At 58.8% G+C, this 17,678-nt stretch overlaps 1 protein-coding gene across 1 annotated transcript; it reads right to left on the bottom strand.

The window, feature by feature from the left end:
- Nucleotides 1–355: 355 nt before the first annotated feature.
- On the bottom strand, nucleotides 356–15,719 carry LOC104637204 (unconventional myosin-Vb). Its single transcript, XM_075776278.1, has 36 exons — nucleotides 15,635–15,719; nucleotides 13,540–13,650; nucleotides 12,931–13,093; nucleotides 12,707–12,851; nucleotides 12,417–12,573; nucleotides 12,083–12,223; nucleotides 11,763–11,844; nucleotides 11,436–11,543; nucleotides 11,101–11,213; nucleotides 10,735–11,000; nucleotides 10,434–10,515; nucleotides 9,981–10,121; nucleotides 9,778–9,900; nucleotides 9,297–9,380; nucleotides 8,582–8,731; nucleotides 8,402–8,499; nucleotides 8,162–8,248; nucleotides 7,976–8,087; nucleotides 7,536–7,747; nucleotides 7,205–7,361; nucleotides 6,876–7,115; nucleotides 5,912–6,121; nucleotides 5,650–5,743; nucleotides 5,363–5,508; nucleotides 4,997–5,131; nucleotides 4,629–4,841; nucleotides 4,472–4,546; nucleotides 3,407–3,500; nucleotides 3,099–3,224; nucleotides 2,777–2,928; nucleotides 2,375–2,464; nucleotides 2,018–2,168; nucleotides 1,297–1,567; nucleotides 1,043–1,217; nucleotides 790–870; nucleotides 356–695 (listed from the first exon to the last, which is right to left on the bottom strand). Exons 1-36 carry the CDS (start codon nucleotides 15,659–15,661, stop codon nucleotides 537–539), a joined length of 4,971 nt encoding a protein of 1,656 aa, XP_075632393.1. The 5' UTR covers nucleotides 15,662–15,719; the 3' UTR covers nucleotides 356–536.
- Between the last annotated feature and the right edge of the window lie 1,959 nt (nucleotides 15,720–17,678).

The raw sequence follows: 17,678 nt of genomic DNA on the forward strand, positions 1-17,678 counted from the left end.
TGAAGAAACATCTTACAATGAAGGTGGTTAAATTCTGGAGCAGGCTACCCAGAGAGCTTGTGGAACTTCATCATTGGAAGTGTTCAAATTTAGGTTGGATAGGGCTTTGAACAACATTATCTAGTGAAAGGTGTCCCTTTCCCTTGCAGAGGGTTAGAATCTGTAAAGGTCCTCTCCAACTGAAACTATTCTATAATTCATGAAAAGCCCCAAGAATGCCCCAGTGATGGTCCTCAAGCTTCCTCACTCCACCCTGCACACAGCACATCCCCCCCCCCCCCCCGACAGCCTCAGACTCTGAAGTTATCTGCAAAGACTTTTATTGCCTTCAAAGGATTAAAAAGTGGCCAAAATTCCCAGGGCAGGACTGCCATGGGCCCTGGCTGTGCCACAAACAGGGCACCTGAGTTTCAATAAACAAACAACTTCCCAGAAGAACAGCACACAAGTGCTCTACCCCCAGCCTTCATGGCCCTCCCGCAACCCTCAGACACTCTCGATGGGACACTGGCAGCAGTGCAGGGCCAGACCTGGGCTCAGAGGGGGACAAGGAAGGCCAGGTCAAGGGCATCAGGGATGCGGAGCTCATCCAGGTGCAGGGGGGAGGCGACGAAGGGCAGGTGCACAGGGAAGAGGTGGCTGGTATCCACCAGGAGCTGGCTGGGTCTCCCTCCATACTGGTCCTGCAGCTGCTTCTGTGGGGATACAGTGCTCACATCCAGAGCTGCCCCAGTGAGGGAGCACATGCAGGGCAGCATCCCCCGGCACTGGGCCCCAAGTTCCACTTACCTCAACGCTGCTGATGAAGCTGGGACTGATGCGCTCCTCCAGCCCAACAGCTGGGGTGTAAGCCCGGAGTATCTTCACGACCTGGAGGAGATGGTGGGGAAGATGAAGAGGGAAGGAAAGGTCTGGGCACAACAGACATTTTGGAGTATGGTATGGTCCCCACCCCAGTGCATCCCTGGTGTACCCAGGGAGGCCAAGGAGCCCCAGGATAGGATCAGTGCCCAGCAGGCAGCAAGTCCCAACCCCCCAGTACCTGCTGGGGCGACAGCACCGTGCACAGGCTGCAGAGAGCTGCAGCGTCCTCCTCTGTCACCTTCTTCACCTGCAGCAGCTGGGCAGCCTGGACCAGGGGCTCCAGCACCTCACGGGCCCCACTCTGGTGCAGCCCCTCTGCCCGCAGCCACTGTTCCAGCTGGCTGATGTTGTACCTGCCGGGGAGACCAGGTCAGGGGGAAGCACAGGCCGTGCCCCAGCTCTCCTAGATACCTGTCCTGCACAGGGACTGACCTGAGCTGAATGCCACGGCTCCAGGAGCATGTGTCCTTTCTCAGCAGCAGGTAGTTGAGGGTGGTGCCACTGATGAGAAAGAGGAGCTGGCGTAGGGCCTGGTGCCCTACACTGGGCGCCAGCCCATGGCGGTCCAGCACTGCACGGAAGGAGCCCAGCTGCTGCAGCAGCTCAGGCAGGGTGTGGGCAGGGGCTGCCGAGGACCGGTGGTGGCCAGGAGGGCAGGAAGATGACAAGCCCTGTATGGGCTCACTTTCCAGCATTGCAGCAACTAAAGGGTAGAAAAGGCTCATCATAATGAGTCAGAGACCCTGTGTTGTGCCTCAAGCAGCCAACGTGCTCCTTTGGTCCCTGTATCCCCCAACTGGGATACAGAGACCAGTGATACCTCCAGGATAGCTGGCCCAGGCTAGCCCAGGGGCTGGCCCTGCTCTGTGAGGCTGTAAAGCAGCTCATGGGGGAAATAGAGCTCCCCATAGATGCAGCCTAAGGTTCCTGGGGTGCTGACCCCACTTTAGCTCTCCAGCCACCTCCTTCAAGCCAAGATGCTCGAGAAGGAGATGATCCCTTATAGAAGGGGAACCCCAATTCAGAGCCTACCTTCCCCCTCTGGGTGCAGCCTCTGTAACACAGCAGGCAGTTCACACAGCTGAGCTCAGCACTCCCTCCCTGAACCAGCATCCTGTGAGTGCCCTGCAAGCCTCCCAAGCCCAGGCCATACCAATCATGGGTTTGAGGTGCTTCTCAGCTGTGCGGATGAGCTGCTGATAGAGCTGGACAGCCAGGGCACCCAGGCTGCGGCAGGAGCTCTGGGGGTCCACATTCTGCAGGCGATGCTTGTTCTGCCGTACCGTGTTCCCCTGGCAGTAGCTCTGTGGGCACAGACTGGGTCAGAGCCAGCAGTACTGGGGGACACAGCTGGGTCTCCGAGCAAGTGTGGAGACCTGTCAGCCCAGCACATCCCTGCCTACCTGGGTTGGGGGTAAAGAGGATGCAGCCCCAGGTGGTGACAAACCCTGCCCCACTAAGCTCCTGCCCTTACCAGGGAACTGGCAGACCCCCCCCAACCCAGCACTACCTTATCCTGGCTGTACTGGTGCAGGCAGTTCAGGAGCCGGCAGGTGTTGGCAAGCCAGAGTGCCACCATGTCAAAGTCATCACTGTGCTTCTGTAGGAGGGAACAGAAGATCACTGGGGTCAGCAGGGCTCTGGTGGTGACAGCAGCAAGCCCTCACGCCCTGCAGTAACTCCGTGAGCCATACAGAGCCTGATGAGGGCTGTGGGGGCACAGACCTGTCAGACCCTCTTGCAGGAGCCCTGCAGCACCCAGGAGCACTCCTCACCCCAGAAGAGCTTCAGGCTGGACACTGGAGTCAGGCACATGCTGCCCTCCAGGCCAGGCTACTGCCCCAGTGCCAACCCCTCCTTGGCCAGTGAAGCTCCTGCTCCTCAGCCCAACCCACAGCCCCAAGCCCAGCACCTTCATGACCCTTTTGATTGCATTGATGGCTGCATCCAGGAGCGAGCGGGCCCGCAGCTCATCACAGCAGTGATCTGCATGCCGGAAGCACAGGAAGAGGATGTAGGCGGGCAGGTCTGGGAGCATCCCAGGGCTTCTCTGTGGTTTGTAGTCTGCAGGGGAAAGCAGGACAGTTGGAATCCAGGCAGCTATAGAAAGCTGGTCCTGAGTCATGCAGGATGCTGCCCCAGCAACACTGAAAGGATGAGCTTACAGAAGTTGGCAAGAAACCCTAGCAGAGACCAAGCTGGGGCAAGGAGTCCACATGTCTCCAAAACCCTACCTGTGATGACAGCCTTGATAATGCGCCCTTCATCCTCCATCCTCCACGCTAGCATGGCCTGGGACTGGGAAAGGACCATAGCGGACGCTGCCAACTCCTGTGCTGGCCCGATAGCCTCTCTCTTCCCTGGGGAAGAGGAACACAGGTCACATCCAACTGTGTCCTGGGATATAGGACCCTGATCAGGTCCAAGCAGATGCTTCCCAGCATCTCTGTTTGGAGGGACTGCTCCCCGTGTTGAAGCTGAGCAATGCTCCAGCCTCAAACCAGGCTGGTGACCCTCTAACCAGCCCCATGCAGGCACTTGCCTGTGAGCTCTTGGATCTGCTCCACATAGATTCTCAGTTGCTTCTGGAGCTTCAGTGTGGTCCTCTCCTGCTTCTCCAGCTTCTGGGCCAGCTCCTGGGCAGAGACAGCCCCAGCAAGGCTCAGCCAGCCTCCCTCAGCTGGACACCCCCACCAGCACCCAGCAAGCTGGCAGGGATGCGGCAGAGTCCCCCACATTGCTCTTTAAGGAGCTGCTGCAGCTCACCACAGGGCAAGGCGGTGGAAGCCAGCCCCCTTACCCCCAGCCCTTACCCGGTTCTCCTCCTGGAGCTGCAGGACACAGTGCTGCAGCCCCTCCTGCTCCTGGTGCCGCTGCAGGTCCTGGATAAGAGCTGCTTGCTGCTGGCTCAGCTTCTTGAGTGAGCAAATATCGAGGTGCAGACCTTCTACCTCCTCCTCATGCTGCTGCTTCTCCTCTCGCAGCTGACTTGCCAGCAGCCTACACACAGGCACCCAGGGAAACTGAGGCACCAGCCTCTTTCAGCTGCCACACCCCACCCCTTGGGGAGGCTGCTGAAGAGGTATTTCTCCTCTGAAGCCTGAGCTGGGAACTCTCCCCCCTGCCCAGGCAGCACAGACTGAGCTGCACTACCAGAGTATCTCCCCTCCAGCTGCGCTGAGCCTCAAAGCACAGACAGTACAGCCCACGAACAGGCTACACCAGCCCTGCCCTCTTAGGAGGCTCCTGTTGAGCCCACTCATATAGTGGGCGTGCCTGTGCTCGGAGCAAGGTGGGATGTTCCAGCCCCCCAGGAAAATGCAGCTGGGTGCACTGGAGAAGAGGGGAGGAGAGCCAGGGCTACGCCACACCCAGCTGGGCAGCAAGGGGCAGGCTGCCTAATAGCTATTTGGGAGGTAACTGCTTCAAAGTGGATTTGCAGTTGCCCAGCACCGCAGAAGCCAGGCAGCTGCAACCCAAGCCATGGCTGGGTAAAACACCAGGGAAAGCCCCACCAGCAGCATGGATCCAGTAGCCCATTGTGGGGAAGCCAGCCTCAAGTGGGGACCATTTCCCTGGATCACACTTACTTATTGGCAACCTGTACCGCATCATATGCGTGCTTCAAGTCATCATCCACCTTCTCTGGGCTCCTGCCCAGCCCCAGCATCTCAGCTATGTGCTGCAGGGAGAAGAGAGCAGGGTGAGGCCAGCCCTGCCAACCTGGATCTTGCCCTGCTCATGGTCGCGGGGCAGGAGCTCACCCTGCGCTTGAGGAAGTCCAATGGTTTCCTCTCCTCCTGCTCCATGGGGGCCTTGGTCCTCCGCAGCTCCTCCCGGGTCCGGGCTAGCTCCTCATTGGCAGCATTGAGCTGCCCCAGGAGGAGAAGGTATGCCTTCTCAAAGGGATCCTGGCCCACACTGCTGGGCTGTGGGTGCAGCCCCTCTGGCACTGGCTGCCAGCGCTCCTCCAGCCCCTGGGTACAGAGACAGGGTTTGGCACAGCAGCCAATGCTGGGCACCAGCACGCCTACAGACACCCCTCCCTGATGATACCAGCTCCCAGCCAGGAGCCCCACGGCACAGCTGTCCCCACAGCCAGAGGAAGGGACAGTCTACTTGTCACTCCCACCCCACCAGCATCACCACTAGCCTCAGCCTGCTGGTCGGAGCCATCTCGCGAGGGAGCTGTGGACATGGAGGATAAGTAGCTGCTCTCGGAGCCCAAGAAGCTCTCTGATGAAGGGGACCGTCTCAAGGTGCTTTGCTGAGAGGGCAAAGAAGGACAAAGTTGTTCTCCTGCACCCCAAGTGCCTGCTGGTGCATGGGCTGGGGCAGAGCAGCAATAGCCTCAAGAGGCTTGAGGATCCCCCAGCACACGAGCTGCTGAGCCCACTTCTCCCGTAGGTGCCCTGGACCAGCCAGCACTGCCTCCACCCCACGAGGAGCCAAGGGAGGGGTTGCCCTGAGCCTCCCTGCGTCCCTGCCAGCCCCTCACCCTGTGGAAGGCCACCTCGTCCCGCAGGTTCTCATAGCCCTGCTCCAGGCGGGTGTACTCCTGCACCAGGCTCTGGTAGCGTGCCCGCTCCTCCTCCAGCTCCTGCAGCAATCCCTGGCTCTCCCGTGCCGCACGCTGGTGCTGCTCTGTGGGGACAGACACAGCAGGGAGTGGGGAGAGGCAGAGCCAGGACCCCTCTGTGAGGGGACACGCAGGAATACACCAAGCCTGCGGGACCAGCCCGTACCCAGGGAAATGGGATAAGGGGATCAGAGGACCTCTTTTACCTTCCAGGTCCTGTGACTGCTCTGATATGCGCTGGATTAGGGCATCCCTCTCCTCCCCCAGCTGCACCTTCATGGCTTCCACCTCTGCCAAGTGCTGCAGGAAAGCGGAGGGGTACGTACAGCCAGAGCCCTGCCCAGGGCCAGCCCTGCCTGTCAGAGGTCCCCTCCAGGGACCATGCATGGCAGGAAGCCCAGCGTGCTGCCAGGTCCCTGGAGATCCATGCGGAGCCCCAGCAGAGCAAAAGCATCCCCTCAGACAGACCTGCCTGAGCTCCTCAACCTCCTGGCCCAGGCAGCTTTTCATGCTGTGCCTCTCCAGCTCAGCCAGACGCTCTTGCAGCTGCTGGACCTGGATGTCATGGGCCGCATCCTCCCGCAGCCGCTGCATCTCTGCCTGCAGGCGCTGCACCTCCTCAGCATGGGCAGCATTCAGCTGCAAAAGTTGCTCCACCAGCCGCTGCTTCTCCTGGGCCTTAGGCCAATAGAGAGAGCACATCAGGCGGGTAGCCAGGAACAAGGGCATATCCCCACATCTCCCATGCATATTCAGGCTGCCCTTCTGCAATGAACCTAGAAAACCCATTTCCAACCCATCTGTTTGGAGCCCTGAGCCTTTGGTACCACCTCAAACAGAGCTCAGGCCTGAGAGAGCAGCTCTCCATGACATGACATGCCATCCCATCCCACATGGAGCCATGCATGAGCTTTGCCATGGCCTTATAGCCCATTACCCCCCATCCTGACCAGCCCTAGCAGCAAGATTTTCCAGCGCTGCTTCCCCCAACTTGCAGAGACAGGACCACACCACAGGAGCCCTCTCTTCCCCCCTCCACAGACACCCCCAGGAAAGGAGTGGTGACAGCTGGAGCAGAGACACTCACCCAGATTGCGATGGCAGATGCTGCCAGCAGGCGCATGGTGGGAGAACATACCATGCCGGAACTGTTCCCAGCACATGATGCTGTTACAAGACTGCATCCAGCCAAGCACCCAGGAGGGTGCCTAGTCCATCCCCAGGGCCACCAGCCCCACATCCATAGGGAGCACTGAAAGCCCAGGAATGAGACCCAGATGCATGACTCCTGCCTGGGGACACATGTTGGGCAGAGCCAGCTCCTGCCCCAGGGCTAGGGGAGGACTGAAGACCAGGGTAGACACAGCTTTGATGACAAAGAGCAGCTGCCCCCACATCCTGAGACCCAGAAAGGGCTGAAGCCAGCACCCACCTGCTCATCCAGCCTGCACTGCAGCTGTATCACCTTGATCTCCATGCCCTTGTGCAGCTGCTTGTAGTGCTCAACCGAGCGTGCCTCAACACGCAGCCGCCGCAGCTCCCGGCATGCCTGCACTCGGCGGTAGCAGCACTGTAGGTAGATGACGGTCCTACGCAGGTGGGCGTAGCGGGTCCGGGCCAGCCAGCCCCTGACAGCAGCCTGGATCACCACAGCTTTCTGGTGCCTCACCATCTGTGGAGGGAGAGATGGGGCATTGGCACCACCAGCAGCACAGCCCCCCAGGTGGGATTGGGACACCCACTGCCCTGCCAGACTCCTACCTGTTGGTAAAGACGCCGGGCAAACATGCCCCGGGCAAAGGCTTGGATGGTGATGACAGCCTGGTGCATGCGTAGGTAGGAGCGCCGGGCCAGAACCATCCTCAGGGTCTTCTGCAGCACCACAGCAGCCCTGGTCCTTCGCAGCATCCTGGTGAACCTGCAGGGAGGGCAGAGAGCTAGGCAGGAGGTGGCAAAGCCTGCAGTCCAGCCCATACCACAGGGACACCCAGGTCAAAGCCCAGCCCAGAGCTAGTACAGCCACCAGCTCACCCCAAGGCTCAGCTCTGTCTCAGCTCATTGCAGCTCCCTCCAAGCCCCATCCCCTGCTCACCTCCGGGCCAGCATGCCCCGGGCATGACGCTGCAGGCAGACTGCTGCAGCACGTGTCCGTCCAAAGCGCCTCCGTGCCAGCCAGCCCCGCAGGTGCCTCTGCAGCAAGGTACAGGCTGCCCTCAGCCGCCGGTACCGCAGGTCCTCCAGGTAAGCCACTTGGCCAGCCCGGAAAAACACCTTGTTCTTCCCACACTGGTACTTGCTGGGGTCCTGCGTGCAAGGGCAGAGTCAGTCCCAGGGACAAAGCATACCCTAGCTGGGCTCCCCCAGGAGTGATGCTCCTCACACCACTGATCTTCCCGTCCAACCTCCCTGGAGGCCGAGTTCCTCCCCATCTCCCAAGCTCACTCATTTCAGTACCTCACAGGGCATCCATGCATGGGGAGAAGCATCTGCAAGGGATACTCACAGCTGTATCCCCCCAAGCAGGACCCTTACTTGGAGCAGTCTCTCAAGGGCAAGGCTGCAGATCTGCTTCTCCTGAGTGCCCATCAACTCCTCTCTGCTCACCAGAGCCCTGTACCTCTCTAAGAACTCCTGGTATGTCCACCTGTGGAGGACAGACCAGTGTTGTGGCTGGAAAGGGGAGGGAGCACCCAGGGTGCTGCTGAAGCAGGGGAGTACCTGGAGGGATAGCCTGAGGCACTGATCCGGATGGTCTCCAGGACCCCGCAGGCTCGTAGCTGCTCTACTGCTCGCCTGGAGTCAAACCTGGGACAAAAGAGGGGCTGATCTAGAATAGGTCCCAAGCAGCTTAGCACACTGCAAGCTATGCTGGGCCAGGGCGAGTGGGACACAGATTAGAGGGACAGCAGTGCCCCAGAGTGTCCCCACCTCCTCCAGCCTCCCTGCCCAGGCACTCACACAAAGGGCTGCTTGCCATCATTGGGTTTGATGCAGCGAATGTAGTGCGATGTGGTGCTGCTCAGCATCTCCATCAGCTTATTCAGGGAAACTTTGAACTGCAGAGGACAAGGCAAGCATGGTCAGGGCCAGCAGGAACATCCTGGGGCCAGCACATGTTTTTCCCCCTACACCCCATACCTGGCTGGAGATGGACCTCTTGCTTTTTTGGCTACTGGGCAGCGATCTGCGGCTAGGGCGACCAGCCATCCTGGGCCCACTGGACCTGCGGGACTGCAGGGACACGGGGCCATCTCCTTCCTCCAGGAAGATCTCAGTGAGCAGGGTAGACTGCACAGAGCAGAGTTGTGAGAGCCAGACAGACCTTGCAGTGAGCATCACCCAATACCCAGAGAGCCATCACCACCAGGAAACACAGCCCCGCAGAGGCCAACCCAGTGCACGTTGCCCTGCTACAGCCCAGACGTGCCCCTGCCTGCTCCTTCCCTCAAGAAAAACTAAGTGCAAGCCATGGGCACCTTCCCAGGTGTGCTCCAGAGCCCTCCAAGATGTCCCTTACCTTCTGCCAGGGCCACGCAGGGTGGAAGGGAGAAGTGACAACATTACAGACCTGGAAGCAGCAGAACCCTCCAGCCCTCTCAGCAGGGACATGGCCATGGCATCCCCCAAAATGGGTAAGCCCAAGGCAGGGGAACAGGGTGGGGAGCATCCCCATCTCAGGGCACCCTGATCGTGGCCAGCACTGCGTGGGGCTGTGACAGCAGGCAGACAGGGATTTACCCTGCAGAGCTTATACCTCCTACCCCATCAGCCCTTCCTCTAGCCCCAGGCTCCCAGGGCACGACAAGTTGGCCAGGCGCTGCCCTACACATCCCCTGCTCAGGGTGGCTCTCACCTTGCTGGCTCGCAGCAGCCCTACCAGCTCCTCAGGGACAGCATCCCTGTTCTTCTCCACAAACCCATCACACTGGTATTCCACCTGGCAGGAGACAAGGCAAGTACCAGCATTAGCCTGCAGCTTCCCAGACTAGTTTGGTGCAGGGCTCTGCCTGGACACAGTCCAAGCCTGTTGGAAGAGGTCCTTGCGGGAGTCAGAGCTGGTGGTGGCCACATTGCCTAGCTCCTGCTGATGGGAACCATCACAGCCAGAGTTTGCATATTTTTACCCTCAAAGAGTTGCAGCCCACCACTTAGCAGCAGCAGAGCAAGCAGGATCCACTTCCCAGCCAGGGAGGGTGCAGGCAGCCACCCATGACAGCAGGAGTTTGCCAGAGCTGCCACCACCAGCTCTAGACAGGGCAGGCTGGGTGCCCCTTGGTGCAGAGCCACTGCCAAGGACTCCTCACCCGGGGCTGCACTGCCACAGCTTCCCCTACCTTGCCAGCAAAGTGGCAGACAACGAAAGCATCCGTGGGCCTCTTGGGCTTCTGGAAGTGTGAGCTGCCAAGATGGATCTGGTAAAGTTTCTGGGCCCAGCTCCCATCACTACCTTGGGGCATCTGAAAGGCAAATGCGTCAGAAAGGGCAGTGGGGGCCTCTGGGTGGCCATGGCAGCCCACTCCAAACACTCTTTGCCTACCTTGCACTCCTCATTCAGCAGGTCCAAGATGCCAAGCCGGCCCTCAATGAGTTCAATGCATGGCTGGTTGTCACAAAAGTCAACGAAGACCCAAGGGATCTCCTCAGTCACATACTCCTCCTGCTCCAGCTTGAAAACATGCTGGAGGGCAGGGAGAGCAGAGCAGGACTGAGCCAGGAGGGGACAAAAGTCACGAGCCACAAGGCAGGTTGCAGGCAGTGGCTTGGTTTCCATAAGACACCTAAGCCACTCTTCTCCTGGAACAGGAGCACTTTGGGGAAAAGGAGGGGACCGTACACAGCTACAGCAGCCTCCCAGAGCCCGATGTTTGCAGGGACTGAAGCACCAGCCACACTCAAGGCAGAGAGCACCAAAAGTGACAGCACAGCAGGGGATGTGCAGGGCCCACCCTTGCTATCTCCCAGCAAGACAACACATCTGGGTGACACCCACCAGGTTGAAGAGCTGCTGCAGCTTCTCATTGGCATAGTTGATACAGAACTGCTCAAAGCTGTTGAGCTCAAACATCTCAAACCTGCGGGCAGCAGAGACCTGCCTGAGGCAACTGCCAGGCAGAGCCACCCCAGCCAGCCACAGGCTCCAGGCAAAGGCACCCAGCTGGCCCCACTGCAGGGACAGGTACTGCCCCATGTCCCAGTTGGAGCAGTTGGTGGCTGCAGACCTGCAGTCACAGCTGATGCAGGAGCAGGACCATGCTCTTCCAGGCAGCCCAGGAGAAGGGAACTGCTCTTACCCATAAATGTCCAGGATGCCAATGGAGGTATGGTGCCCCTCCAGTGACCGCAGGGCACAGTTGACCCTGCTCACCATCCACCTGAAGACCTGCCCGTACATATGCTTGGCCAGGGCATCCCGGGAGTTGAGTGCCTGCTGCCTGGAGAGGGGCTTCAGGTAGGTCTCACCAGCAGTGACCAGCTTGCGGTGGCAGAGCCAGTGCATCACCTGTGATGCCTCAATGCCCAGCAGTGCGCAGAACAGCCCTAGGGCCTCATCAGCAGGCTGCAAAGAGGCAGACCCTGTCTGAGATATGGCTCCTGCAGCCAGCACAGTTCAGAGGCCAGTTTGGGATGCAGGGTGCAGGCAGCAAGCTCTCCCTCACCTCCACAAAGCAGCCATCCCCACGGCGGTCCCTCCCTCTGACCACGATGTTGCCCAGGTGCAGGATAGCAGCCAGGATGTTGAACAGCTCCAGCTGGTCAGCCTCAGGAACACCTGTGGATACAACATAGGCATGAGGGACTCCCCAGGCTCCCTCCACCCCATGCTGGTCTGAGCCCTTGCATCGCACAAACTGGAGCGATAGGAATGGCCAGTAGATAGCCAGGCCCCCCAGTACTGGGACATCTGGCACCAGCACCGGGGTGAGAGCAGTGGGATAACCAGCCCTGGGGACCAACCCTACCCACCCCCACCCGTGCCCAGACAGGACAGTACCCAGGAGCGAGAAGGCGTGCCGTGTGCTATCCAAGTCAGCTGCATCGGTGGTGCTCTGGGGAGCGGTGCACTGGCCCTGGCAGGTGTAATGGAAGGACTCTGCCCCATCTGTGGGTGAGATGTGTCAGGCTGTGAACCAGCACAACCTGCCCCATGGGGCTCCCAGCCACCCTTATCCCACCCCAGGGTGCCCAGCAGCAGCAGAGCCTCCTCCAGCACCCAAGCAGCAGCTGGGGAAGGCAGGACAGCCTGGCACTGCCCAGCATGGGACAGGCCTGGCAGCAAGCTGTGCCATGGGGCTTGTGGCAGGGATGTGGGGACACTCACGGAGACCCAGGCCCTGGAGCTCTGGCAGGGTGGCCGAGGCACAAAGCTGGTAGAAGATGTGGTAGTTCCTCTCTGCTTTCGCCTGTGGATGAGCAAGAAAAATAAAAATCACTGAGAAGCCAGGTCACTTTGGGCCACCCTGTTCCACTGTAGCAGTGCTGCAGCCCCAGATATGGGGACAAGGGACACCTACCCCTCTCCCAGCTTGATTCAGCAGTGCTGGGGTTGCTTCCTCAGGGGATGCGCAGGAGGAACACGCTCCTACTCTGAGGATTGGGGCTCCCACTCAGCCCTGTCCCTATGCCACCCCAGAGACCCACCTGGAAGGTGACACGGGACTTCTCCAGCAGGTAGGTTTTGATGGTGGCCCCTGTGACACATGCTTGGCTGAAGCCAATCTTTATGTACTTCCCAAAGCGGCTACTGTTGTCATTCCTGGTTGTTCTTGCATTCCCAAAGGCCTGGTGGGGAAGGAGAGCAGGAGGTTTTAGCTGGCTCCAGATCTCCAGGTGCTCTGGAGAAGTTCAGTCACTGCCACCCATTCTACAGGGTGGGGACAGGCATAGCATGACATCAGGGATATAGGCCATGAGGAGCACAGGGAGAGCCTGCAGGGACACCCCAGCTATCCCCATGCAGAGCCTGGAGACCCACCTCCATCACAGGGCTGGAGGCCAGCACCTTCTCCTCCATGCTGGAGTCACCTAGGCAGCCCCCAACAGTTGTGAAGTATCTCATGGCATACTTGGCTGACACAGTCTTCCCTGCACCTGATTCACCACTGATGATGAGGGACTGGTTCTTCCCAAACCTGCCGGAGAGGGACATGAGCTGGGGACAGCCCGTGACCCAATGGGACCCCTCTCCACAGATACACCATGATCCAGAGGGGGCTTCAACCCTTCCCCACTGCAACCCCAGGGATGCTCCCATGTGATGCTCACCTCACCATCTGCTTGTATGCCTCCTCCGCCAAAGCAAAGATATGGGGATCCATGTCCCCCATTTCATGGCCACTGTAGGCATATATCACCTCCTCCTCATAGATGGGCAATGGCTTGTAGGGGTTGATAGCAACAAGGATGATACCTGGAGAAAGAGGGTTGTCCAAAGGGCAGGAGGAACAGGGCATGGGATGGGGGAGCAGGACGGGGTGCACAGGGCTTACCACAGTAGGTGTAGATGGCGTTGGCCTCCAGGAAGCGCCGGCGGAGTGAGTGCAGCACAGCCGGCTCATGCAGGTAGCTCAGGGCCACCAGGTCATCAGCGTCTGAGAGGCAGTCAGGGTTGCAGAGAGGTGGCAGCTGGAACTCGATGGGGTAGGCCAGTGCCTGCGGGTATGGAGATGGTGCAAGGCAAGTGCTGAACGGGGTCAGCCAGCCCTGCAAAGGCAGGATGGGTCTGTGGAGAGCAGCACAGGAAGGAGGCCATGCAGGCCATGCTTGGGCTGTTAGTCACCAGGAATCACAACCCAGTCAGCACAGCTAGCTGAGCTGGAGGCCTTTTGGGAAGTCAGGCAGGAGTTGGCAGTGAGGACCAGCTCACTGGGCAGTCAGGGGACAAAGGGCATGGTGAGCTGGACACAGCCACGGTCGTCTGAGCTCTTGCTCAGACACTAGGCGGGACACATCCAGGCAATGTTTTAGCCTCTCTGGAGGAGCCCAGGCTGGGGCACTCTGGGGGTGCAGAAGTAAACTATTTTCCATCTGAGGATGCCCGATCACATGGCAAGCACAGGAGGGATCTGCTCTGCTGGGCTGCATAGCTCCAGCCTTACCGAGCCATCTTCCAGGCAGAGATGGAGAACAGTGTCTCCTTCCTTGTAGTCTCTGGTTATTTCTGCCACCCTCCAGACTTCAACACAGTCAGGGATCCACACCCGGGCACCCTGCAGGGACACGGAAGGGAGGGAACCCCTGCAGAGAGCTGCAGCCAGGACACAGGGAAAGCATCTGGCCACCAGCCTCCAAACCAAGCATCACAGCCCTCCCCATGGTTCTCACTTAGCACAGTGCTCAGCATCACCATAGCAGGGTGAGTCATGGGACCCAGCACCCTGCTAGGTGTCCCACAGCCTCTTGGCTCCTGCAGGCAGGGGTCCTGCCCAGCTGCTCTCCAGATGTACAGGAAGGCACCTTTGTTGGATCCTCACTTCTTCTTGGCTCTGCTGCCCACCCCAGGAAGGCCAGCACCTTTCCAGCCCTCAGCGTGGGAGGCAACCTGTGCTCCTGGGCTGGGGAACTGTGGTTCCTGCTGCCTCTGTTCCCAAGCACAGGTGCCTGCAGCCCTATCCTGCGCCAAGCTGTCAGACACCATCTCAGCAGCTTCTGCCAGACTGCTGGGAACAGGGGCTGCTACCCGGAGGTCAGTACCTCCTGCTGCTCTGAGCAGGTGGAGATGAGGCTATACTGCAAGTTTAAACAGTAGTGGTGGGGAAAATCTAATGGTTGCAGCTTTAGACTGAGGTGGGAGCTGTATCTGTTTCCACAAACTCTGGGAGCTATTGCAGAGCAGCAATCAGGCTCTAACACATCATGATCCCACCCCAGTGGGCTAGGGCCATCCTCTTGCTGTAAACCAGGGCTTGAAAAACCATCCTGGTTTCTCAGATTTTCTAAATCCAGGGAACTCGGCTTGCAGCAAATGTTTCCAGGTCTGCAGTGTGCAAAGCATGCGTTAACGCATCGTTAAAGTCGATCAAACAAGCACTGAAGAGGCTGGAAGTCTGGGGAGGGGGAAGGAAGGGGCTGAACTTTGGGTTCACATCCAAGGAGTCATCAGAAGCCTGAATGTCTGACTCCACAGCTGAAATAAAGACGACAGGAAGGGGATCGGGTTGTAGGGGCCGCTCAGCAGAGGAGAGGCAACTGGAAGCTATTATCTTTTATGAGCAGTAGCCGCTGGGGGGAGCAAAAATCGCACGATGTCCAGCTTCCCGGCAAGGCACTAACAGCTTCCAGTCTGAAACCGCAGCGGGACAAAAGAGCATCCTGCTGAGTGCACCCGGCTCGCCCCGCGGCTCTCCGCCGAGGGAGCATCAGGCCGGCACAAGCTGCGAAAGCTGCAAGGTTCGGTCCCAGCCCGCCGGCTATTTGGGACAAGGCAACCCACGATGTCTTAAGCACAGAAACCCTCCTTGCTTTGCCCAGGTTGGTACCTCAGTCAAGCTGCAATGATGGCTGCACCTCTGACCTCTGCAGAAACATCAGTACCCTCCAGCCCTGCAGGCTAATGTTGTACCTCCAGGGAGAAAGGACCACGTTTAGGGTCTGCTTTACAGCTGTAGTGATCATTTTTGATACACAGCAGCAAAAGTGAGAAGCAAGAGCCTGTCCTGCTGTCTGCTCACAGCAGAAACATCCTCAATGGGCAGAGCTGGACTAAGGTGGAAGATGTGAGCCAGGATCCAGGGGATGAAAGCAGCCAGGGCAGTTGGGCAAGAAGCAGGACAAATAGGTGCCCAGGCAGCACCAAACCCTTCTTCCCACCTGTGACCAGCACCCCTGCAAGGTGCTATGCTTGCCAGGCCATGGGTCCCTGCATGTCAGCAACCCCGACGAGCAGCCTAGCTGGAGCGCAGCAGCCACAGCAACACACACCCAGGGCAGGCACCCCACGGCCAAAGCCACGACTGATGCAGCACCAGACACCCAGCACCCCACAAGGTGCTACCAAGCAAGACACCAGTGGGGAGGTGCCCCAGGGGGACACGCAGACCACAGCACCTGCAGCCACCCGGGGTGCTGAGTGCCCAGGGGAGGCACAAAATCCTCCAGGCCTGCATCAAGCACCCCAGACCCGTGGGCAGCCCCCCCCGCCCTTACAGCTCCCTCTGCAGCACCCTGTGGTGGGACCCCTCCGGGCCCGCTCACCTGCACGTACTGGTCCCCCGCAGCCATGGCAGCACCCCCGACTGCTGCTAACACTCCCACCCGTACCACCCGCAGCCCCTTTATGGCCGCTAATTGCTGCTAATTGGAGGAGGAGGGGGTACGGGTCCCCGCCCCACTCCGCCTCCCGTTCCGCCCCACAGAGGAGCTCCTGGAGGCGGGGGGGCTGGGACCTGTTCTCCCCGTCCCACTGCGGCACCCAAGATCCCTCCTAGCTTGGGCATCCGAAGGTCCCCCTATGCGGGGCACCTCGAGACCCCCCATTCGGGACATCCTGAGGATCCCCGTAAGGGGCACCCCAAGACCCTACTTGGGACATCCTGAGAAGCCTTATCTGGGACCCCCATCCCTGCCCAGGACACCCCAAAAGCCCATCAAGGGCACCCAAAGACCCCTCCTATCTAGGACACCCCAAAACTGCCCTCACCCAGGGCACCCCAGGTCTGCCACCGAGGGCACTCCCACCACACACATGCCACCACAACCCTTTCACAGCACAGGCCCCCTCTCTCCTCATGACAGAGAAACTCCAGGAAGGATGAAAACCTGTGGTGACAGCACCAGCGGTGTATTGACAGCTCTCTGTGGGTGCTGCTGCCATGGGTCCCCATGGCCATGGGTGCCACTGTCTGTGGGTGCCTACAGTCTGTAGGTGCCACTCTCCATAGGTGCTACGGTCTGTAGGTCCCCATCACCCATGGCTCCCAACTGTCCATGGGTCCCCCCTGCCCATGGGTGCTACTGCCTATGTGTCCCTGATAGAGAAGGCCAGACTCACGGCAGGGTCACCCGGCCTGGAAAGGAACAAATCCACGTGTTGGGAGGTGGCAGACATCCCTGTCGGTTCCTGCTCCTGCCCCGAGCACCCAAGCTAGCACCCACTTTCTTCCCAGCTGGCTTCGTTGAGCCTTGGCAGCCCCGCTGTGCCACCCCAGCAGTGGTACAGCCCCGGGGATGCCAAAGCCATCTCAGAGGGTGTCAGCTCCAGCAACCCAGCACAGTCCAGCAGCACAACATGGCAAGTGGGGCAATGAAAATACCGCCCTTCCTCCACCCCCAAAAAAGTGAGCACATTCTGCAACAGGGAACACACAAAGGCATTTTCTGATGAAAAAATAATGAATCCCTAATTGCCCAAGGGCTGTCAGCAGCATGTGGCTCATTAACAAATCACGTAGGCGGGTTTGCGCCATGTGCAGCCTGTAGACACAGACTGGAGCTCCATTAATAGCTGAGCTTTTGGCTGGGGAGAAAACAGGCACCCAGGCAGCCTTCAGGTTGTTACTGCTCCCCGTAGGGGTTGGCGGCGCTTTCCGACAGCCGCCTCGAAAGCCCCAGCACGCGTCTGGGCAGAACTGCGGCAGTGGGGAGCGCAGCGGCCCCAGCGCAGCAACATGCAATGGCAAACGGTGCCACAGCCGCCTGATGCCAGATGCCAGCACCCGGGGAAGCAGCAAGACCCCAAGGCACTCGAGGGCTGCATCTTCCCCATCATCACCCTGTCCTGCGCTACGCCCCAGGAAGTCAGGGCTTGGCCACGGGGCAGGCAGGAGGGTCCGTGCCCCCGGCACGTGGGAAGCAGAGGGTAAAACGCTGCCGAAAAGTAAACCGCCAGCAGACACATGACCCAGAAACCAGAGCAGGGTGGCCAGTCCTGAGGACGCTGGAATGGGCGCTGAGAGGCTGCAGGCAGTGAGACACTGTAGGTAGCACATGAATTCATATATAGTAAAAAGTCTTTATTAAGAAGGCTTTGAAGTCAAAAAATAAAACTCTTGATACAATTTTCATAACCGTCAAGTCAGCTCAGCAAATATATAATCAGTACTTTAGCCATGTAAGGTTAAAGGTCCGTTATTTTCTTTTTAAAATAAAATATATTTTAGTTTTTAAAATTTATTCAATAAAGTACATATTTTCCTATAAATTCCCTACATATACATAAAGAGGTAAAAAATAAAAAAATAAAACTAAAAAAAAAAAAACCCAAAAAACAACCAACCACAAAATAAAAAGGAGATAGAAA

Source organism: Balearica regulorum, chromosome 26, assembly GCF_011004875.1.
Source record: "Balearica regulorum gibbericeps isolate bBalReg1 chromosome 26, bBalReg1.pri, whole genome shotgun sequence".
Classification (NCBI taxonomy): Eukaryota; Metazoa; Chordata; class Aves; order Gruiformes; family Gruidae; genus Balearica; species Balearica regulorum.

Excerpts from the sequence above, each read along its gene's own strand:
- LOC104637204 (XM_075776278.1), bottom strand. The coding sequence starts at position 15,661 with ATGGCTGCGGGGGACCAGTACGTGCAG. Across the intron at positions 8,088-8,161 it reads GCCTCAGGCTATCCCTCCAG|GTGGACATACCAGGAGTTCT; the intron begins GTACTCCCCTGC and ends TGTCCTCCACAG. Across the intron at positions 7,748-7,975 it reads CCCTTGAGAGACTGCTCCAA|GACCCCAGCAAGTACCAGTG; the intron begins GTAAGGGTCCTG and ends CCTTGCACGCAG.